This window comes from Gekko japonicus, unplaced genomic scaffold (assembly GCF_001447785.1).
Source record: "Gekko japonicus isolate JY-2015 unplaced genomic scaffold, Gekko_japonicus_V1.1 scaffold517, whole genome shotgun sequence".
Lineage (NCBI taxonomy): Eukaryota > Metazoa > Chordata > Lepidosauria > Squamata > Gekkonidae > Gekko > Gekko japonicus.
Window position 1 is genome coordinate 280,934 of NW_015167548.1, and position 8,015 is coordinate 288,948.

Genomic DNA, 8,015 nt, shown 5'->3' on the forward strand with positions numbered 1-8,015 from the left:
ATGGCAGAAACGTGCTTGTTCTCAAGATTTAGAAATGGAAAGTATCAATACATACTCATTTATGTTGATGATTTGATTATTTGTTGTCAAAATCAAGGAGATGTACAAGAAATAGCGGATGAACTGAACAAAGAAGTTGAAGTGAAACAGTTAGGAACTATAAAGTACTACCTTGGAATACAAATTGAAAGAACTGAGGATGGAAGTTTTCTTTTGAACCAAAAGGAAAAGTTCATGGACTTTATTGAATCTGTAGGAATGAAAGACTCCACTCCTGTAAGCACTCCAATGGATAAGGACTATACCAAACTTACTGATGGAAAACCACTGAAAGACAATCAAGAGTACATATCTGCAATTGGAAAATTATTATATCTGAGCACAATATGTTGTCCAGATATAACTTCAGCTGTTGGACGTTTGTGCAGAAAGACCAGTTCACCCAATGAGCATGACTGGAAAGCTATTAAGAGACTGGCAAGATACCTAAAAGGAACTTAGGACTACAACTTAAAATTTCAGCCTGTGATGAACCAAGACTGACTGGATACATGGATGCCAACTGAGACAAAAACTCACCTGTTGGAAAATCTACAAGTGGATACTTGTTCTACTATGGAAACAGTTTGATTGAATGGACTAGTCAAAAGCAAACTATTGTAGCCATGTCTACTGGAGAAGCTGAATGTGTATCAGCACAAAGTGCCAGCTATGAGCTCTACTGGATTATTCATCTACTGAAAGACTTTGGCATACATGAACCAAAGCCAATAATACTTTTTGAGGACAATCAAGCTTGTATCGCCATCTGCAAAGGTGAAGGCACCAAATCTAAAAACAAAACCATCACACTCAAATGTCACTACGTGAAAGAGCTGTAAGACCAAGTACTGATTGAACTCCAGCAGGCCACAGTTCTTGCACCTGTGGAAATGCTGCACCAGGTCCCACCCCTGTACCTCTCAACAGCCTATGCAGAGCCAGGGAGTCCCTGGCAACACCCAGGACTGCTGTAGCCTTGTTGGGTATTACAAGTTGAAAACACTCAGTATATCTGGGGTTAAATGTTTGTTTATGTTACTCACAGGAAGTCACATGTTTCTCATGTAACCAATGTTCTTTAGATGTAGGATGCCCGGGAATTTTCTCCCTGATCTAGGAATTTGATTGGGACTAAAGTGTCAAGGTATATTACCATTTTATGGCTTCTCTTCCCGTCTTTGTTTTGGTGTTCTGAAGAACAAGAAGAGTAGCCATAATCTCTCTCTTCTAGTTTTGTCTTTGTAGAGTAAGGATGTAATGCTCTTTTGTTATTTTCATCCCAGTTACCCTTTCCCATGCTAGAATTTAGTAAAGACTTTATATTTTAATCACACACGGACTCTCAGTCTGAGTTATTTTGCTCTGGCTCTGCTGGACTATCTTGTCTCTGCTAAATACCATTTTTTCAATATCTCACTATCACCCAACAGAAAGTGAAGTCTAGGGGCCCCTTTGGAGTCTACCCAACCCAGGTCTGTGCTTTTGCTTTCTTGGTGGCTAATGAGTGAAACGCGCTCAGCAGACATCTGTCCCCTGTCGGGCACCCAGTCCAGATTCTGTGTCTTTTGACTCACAAGCAATTTTGGCTCAGTTTATAAGGACTTCACTGCCACGTTCCAATGTAAGGTTCCGACTCAGATTAATCCGAGTGGCTGCATGTAAATCAGTCTGTGTGTCTTGAAAGAGGCTCTTCAATCCCAGCAATCCAGTTGCTTGGGGGAGCTAACGGAAGGGATCCCGGCGCTTTAACACGCTGGGGCCTGGGAGGTGTGTTGAGGCGGAAGTTCAGTGCGGAAGGTTTTGATGGGGCGAGGCAAGAAGTGGGTTAGCAATCAATTAGTTCAGTCTTAGTGTGGATCTCGAAATGTGTAAATCCTTCCTCCTGCATGGCTTACGGACTGTTCCGGTCTATCAGGAGCAGAAAGCTGCATCTGTATAACCTGCGTACCAAACCAGGCATTTAGCAAGGTAAATTATATGGCCTTAAAATAGGTAGGTATTACATGGAGCTGTCGCAATCTGCTTGCACGCTAGTCAGCAGAAATCGTAACAAAGTTGTCTTGCCTGTCCAATCTTTCTCGGAGAAAGAAAACTTTGCTTAGACCTATCTGTCCCTTAAATACCTCTGTGTGTGTGTGTGTGTATACAACGTGCGCAAGGCACACACAGTTCTAAAGAAGCAAGCAGTTGGACTACAACCCTCGTCATAGGAAACCTGCACGTCGCTTCCCCCCCCCCAATAAAATAATATCCGTGGAAACAACTCCGAAAATCGGAAACCTTGTATGCAAGCCTGGGTTCGTGGAAACACAAACATTGTAAAAAAACCCCACATTAAAAGGGATGGGGGTGGGGGGGAGCTGTGATTTAAATGCTTAACCGATATTAAAATGAAATGAAATGACTTCCTCCCTTGTTTGTAAAATTCTTGGCTCGTGCCTAGTCGCCACCTTAACAAACTCAGCCAGGGCCCACTCCGAATGGTCTCTCTTCCTCTGCTCTTGCTTTATTACTCGTTCTCCTGATATTTCATTGAACTGGATACTGCTGGCATTCGATGCAGCTCTTCCAGAGTCCAGAATGCAAAACTGCGGCTTCAAGAAATCCCGGCTATTTTCGGGGAGGGGGGGTGAGGGATGGCTCCAAGCGACATTCTAGGTGCACAGACCTGGTAACTATCACTGGATACGTTGAAACAAAATTCTTTATTTCCTTCGTTTTCCTGATGCCCATGCAACACGATGGAGCTCGATCATAAGCGTGTTTCCTCCTAAGTAGATCCCAATGATTGCAGTGGGTCTCATTCTCGGCTAAGTGTAAGTGGAATTGCAGATCTGCTGCACAGCGATTTCAGTTTCATGTACTGGGCACCGCGCCGCCGCCCCCTCCCCCCCGTGTGTTCTTCCTTCCTTCCTTTCGACGGCAGCAGGGCAATGTATGTCCGGGGAAAGAATGCGCCCCTCCGCCTTCGGAGATACCCAACGCGCCGTCTGCTCTGCCTGCAGAACTCCCCCCCCCCCAAAAAAAACAACACCCGCGGCCAGCCCTCCGCCTTCCCCCGCCCCTCCCCGGCCGTTGACTTACGCGTCGAATTCCGCAGCGCCTCCGAAGTCCCTCGATAAGGAGTCTCTTCTGTTCCTCAGACTTTCCAAACCGCCGCTCCGCTTCCCGCCCGTCCGGCGGCTCCGGCTTCCCTCCCACCGCCGCGCACATGAAAGGGAAGCGGGAGGGCGGCCCGGCTGGCGCGGAGCGTGACTCTCGGCCGGCTTCGGCGGCTGGGGAGGGAGGAGTCGTCGGGCCCTTTTGTGGATTGCGATGTGGATTCCCGGCCAGACAGCTCTGTTTGTTCACGCGCCGCGGGTCAGCCGTCCGGATCTGGCCGGCGTTTCTAACACAGTCCTCGGGAGAGCAGCCGCGGCTCGGCAGCGGGGCTAATTTATGGCCTCCGCTTAAGACCGGCGACTTCGGAGCGCAAAGTTTTGGGTCTCTTCTCCCCCCCCCCCCCTTACATTCTCTCCCCTGTGCCTGCAGCCTCCTCTCGGAAGGAGAAGCAGCAAAGCGACCCCCCCCCCTCCAAAGCCTCAAGAGGCGCCTGGGATGGACGACCGGCTGGCAATAGCAGCAGGTCTGTTGCCCCCCCCCCCCCGGGGTTTCGGGGGGGGGGAGACAAGGAGAAATTTCTCTCTCACGTGGGGAGCGCTTTAACTTCGACCCTCTCCGGGACATGCTGCTACTAAGACTATGGCTATGGCGAAATCCAGTTGGAAAGTGCATTGAAAGTGGATTATTTAGTATGTGGGATCACGGCCTATGAATCCTCGTCCTCATACCGAGCTAAGAATCACAAGATGCTTTTGGAAGAGCATGGTGGATTTTCTCTGCCAGGCAAATGTAAGCAAGCAGAACAACTGGGTCCATATTCTCTTTAATAGCAACAATGACAAGTCATAAATTCCGCCGGCTCCCGAGTGCTGTGGGGCCAGAGGGGTGGCAACCGGTCGGACCACCTGGCTGTGGGGCAGGGAGAGTCCGACATAAAGCAACCTTCATCTCCAGCAGAAAAGAAAGAGGGGGGAGGGAACAGAACTCCCTTCCTTTTGGGGAGGGTGTCCTTGGTGGAACTCCCTACTCAAAATGGGGTGAGATCCACGTGGACCATTTCCTACCAATCGGCACTACTACTACTCCCAGGGCCACTGGACCCAAACTTTGTTTGAGCTTCAGCTTCAGACCAACGCGGCGACCCACCTGAATCCATTTCATACCAAGCAGAGCCTGTTTCGGCGGGGAGGGCGGGGTATAAATCCAAAACAAACAAACATATTCTCCTGCTTTTCCCAGCAGACCCCAAGGAAAATTGCAGGCCGCTTCCCTGAGCGCACCCTGGATTTCAGTGGAACTGCTGCTTAGGATCGCGCTCTAAGGCAGGCGAGGGGCCCGAAGGCCTTCCGGACGTCCCCCCCCCGCCACCACATTCCCCCCTTCCCTTCCGCCTCCATCAGAGGGACCGAGAGAGCTTCCGTGCCCCCCTCCCTGCCCCTCGTGGTTTTCGCAGGACGGAGACTGCCACTCCTCCAAAACAAAAGGGGAAGGGGGGGGGAGGACGCGCAGCGACGGGCGCTGCTAGACAGGAGGCATCTCTTTCTTCAGTGGCCACCGGGAGGGACTGAACAAAGGCGCGGTTGTCTATTGGTAAAGTTACGGCAGAGTAAAACACACACGCACGCCCAAGCTAGGGAGGGACGAAGAAAGACGCTGCAGGGGACTTTCCAGTTGCGGAGCTCCACCAGCCTGCCAGTGCACAACCCCCCCCCCCCAATACCTTCAGCACGGAGGGCTGGGGCTGCAATTCATCTTGATTTGTTCCATCCTGCCGCAGACATGCAAACTCTAACCCGGCATCGTTTCAGGAACAAGCATCTGGAGAATGAATGGGTCAATATCCCTGCGTGCCAAACACAAAGAGCGCGACCTTCCCGCTCGGCTACAGATTGCCGGACGGCCCTTCCCCGACCCCCCGGCTCCTTGGCGGCAGCAGAGCTCGGGAGTGTCCAGCCCCCGTTTGCTGGCTCTCTGCTGCGGGGCGGGGGAGAATTTCTTGTAAGAGAGAGCGACAGTGCTGGAGAGGAAGCATTCTTAGGAGGAGGAGGAGGTTGTTGTTGTTGTTACTACTTCTACTACTACTATTCACAAGCCAACCCGAGTGAAGCACTTTGAAATCCGATAGATTCCGGTGGAATAGTTGGAAGATGGAAGATCTCAAGGGAAGGGAAGATTTCCACGGAAAAACGCCTGCTGAAAGCCTAATAGGACTTTCGACCGTCCTCTTGTAAACATTTACTAACTAGGTCATAAACTCCACCGGAGTCCGTGGGACTTTCTTTCAAGAAGACGCGCTGTTAGAGTGCTCCACTTTGGATGGATCGTGCCCCCAGCGATGCTGATTAACAGCCAGGGCCGCAGTAACAAGAGAAGCCCCCCCCCCCAAGAAAGACGCAAGACCCTTGGAGGGAGGAACAACCCCTTCGGTGTGCGCTTGGTTTGCTGGGTATGTTGAAAGGGCAGATCTAGGCCGAAAGAATCCTGTTTTTAATGGCTCCAGACTTTTATGTCTCCGGAGCGGACTAAAGGGCCGAAAACTTTGACTGGGAGATCTTTCAGTCAATAGATATACATTATTATCCCCCAATTTCACTTCATCTTAAAAAAAGAATATATTCAGACAGTCTGTATGCGGTATAGTTTACTCCCATGAAAGAAAACACATTTTTCCCCCCAATGTCGGCTGAAAAGGAAAACAATAATGTTATACACAGGGTATGTTTTACATTTGTAGTTTTCAGAGTCAACATTGCATCCATAATGGCTAATAATAATATATATATTATTATTAATAATAATAATTAATAATAATAATATATTAGAAACATACAGTGTCGCATTTAATATATACATTCCCTTGCTCGCAAGGGGAAAAAAAAACACAAAAAAAGAAATCCCTAATCTCTTGTGTAACATGCTTTATTTTAAAGCCTAACTTTTTTTTTCTTTAAAAACACTGTGGAGATATTCCTAACAACTGCTTTTATAAAATTAATTTGACATTTCGATATATATATACATCTTCCCGTCATTTTTTCCTTTTAATGTTAAGAATGCTAAACATAAAAAATAACAAGCTTATAGGAACATTAAAATGTCATCATATCCAGTCAAACGTTTGTCCGTAGTCTTTATATATATTTATAATATACGTCCTTGTAGCTGTTGGAAATACTTTTTTCTTCTTCCTTTAAGTGAAAAGTGGCTGGAGAAGAGCCTTCGAAAAACAAAGGGGGGGTTCATTTCAGTGACTTCCCTCGTCCTCCTCCCCCCCTTCCATTCTTTGTTTAGAGGGGGGGAGATTCTCGAATTCCCAGTTGCTGTCTTAAGGTGTGTGTGTGTGTGGTTGTGGTGGGGGGTGGGGGACGGCGGCCCCTCACACCGGCCGGTCCATGGCGTACTGGCAGGCGCTCAGGTTGGAGGCCGGGTTCTGCACGCTGGCGTAGCCGAAGCTGGAGTGCTGCTTGGCTTTGAGTCTCAGGCTGGCCAGGCTAGAGTTACACGTGTCCCGGTAAACGTAGGGAGGGGTCGGCGGGGCGTAGGGGCAGGCGGGCGTGGGCACGGCCGAGTTGAGGGAGGGGTTGCTCAGGTTGTTCAAGTTGTTGAGGCCGTTGAGGCTGGAGCCCGGCACGCCGGTGACGGCCGAGGGCACCATGCTGGAAGACATGCTCATGGAGGAGATGGAGTTGGGCGGCGAGAACATGCTCTGCGAGGAGAGCGGGTTGAGGAAGGGGAAGCTCTTGGTGGACAGCGACGCCGAGGTGAGGCCTTTGGCCGCCCAGTTGTTGTACGAGTAGCCCGGGTACATGTCGTCGTAGGGCTGCATCAGGCCGTTGAACTGCGGGCCGAAGCCGTTCTTGCACAGCTCCGCCTGCTGGTTCCGCTCCCGCTTCCGCCACTTGGCCCGCCGGTTCTTGAACCAAACCTACGAGCGAAAAGGGAAGGGGAGGGAAGGGAAGGTGGTGGTGGGGGGGAGAAAAGCCGGTCACTTGGGGAGCCAACGGACAGAGGGCCCTGCAACCACCCATCCCGACCCTCCCCCGTGCATCCGAGGGCAAAAGGTTGGATCCTCGACCACGGCACGATACGCGGGGCGGTTTTCTGGCAGGAGGTTCAGGCTCGCAGCGCCCTGCTTTAGAAAGAAACCCCCGGCTGGTATCACCCGTGAGTCTGAGACCCTGGCCTAAATCTATTTCGGGTTAAATGTAGTGAGGGTAGGGGGGGAGGCTAGTTTGGGATATAGCTAGGTAGGACCGCGTAGCCCTCGAAGGCGAGATCGTGCACAACTCCCTTTGCCAGAGCGCCAAGAAAACGCCCTGCTCCTGCCCCATTTCCAGCCACCACCCTCCCTTCGGTTCCCGCTCGGTTCAGTTTGCTAACCGAGGAGGTGGTGAACAAAAGAGGTAGGCTTGAGTGCCCCCCCCCCCATCGCAGGGCTAATCCACCCTCCCCATCGCAAGATGCATGGGGGGGGAATCTTAGCGCTCCCCCTCTTTTTGCAGTTTTGAGACACGAAATAGTATTATTTGGGAACGGAGCGCAAGGAAACCCGGGCAATTTTGTTCTCTCTTCAAAGGAAGAAAATCCTTTTTTAAAAAAAGGAGGAGAAAGGGAGGGGAGCCTAATAAATCTTTACCTCGACAGCTTGTTAAAGGGGCGCGTTTGCCTCTAATCGTCGGTAAATCCCCGGCCTTCCGCGCCGCCTCCGCTCGCCCTTCTGGCCTAGGCGGCCTTTAGCAGCCTGTTCAAGCCGAGCGGGCCGGGCGCGGAGGACAATGGCGAGGGCGTGCGTGGGCTCTCCTCCTCCTCCTCCCCAATCCACATCCACCTCCCCCCCCCCCGCCTGACCTGCCCGCCGGCCCCCCCCCAGC

General features: G+C 50.8%; 1 protein-coding gene across 2 annotated transcripts in view; it reads right to left on the reverse strand.

Annotated features, from left to right (window-relative positions):
* Positions 1-6,501: 6,501 nt before the first annotated feature.
* Positions 6,502-8,015, reverse strand: part of PITX2 (paired-like homeodomain 2) — a 30,090-nt gene continuing 28,576 nt past the window's right edge. For both annotated transcript variants that reach the window (XM_015413658.1, XM_015413657.1), the window contains one exon: positions 6,502-7,069. In XM_015413658.1, the coding sequence (XP_015269144.1) occupies positions 6,521-7,069 (549 nt within the window). In that variant the 3' untranslated portion in view covers positions 6,502-6,520. The remainder of the gene's footprint in view (positions 7,070-8,015) is intronic.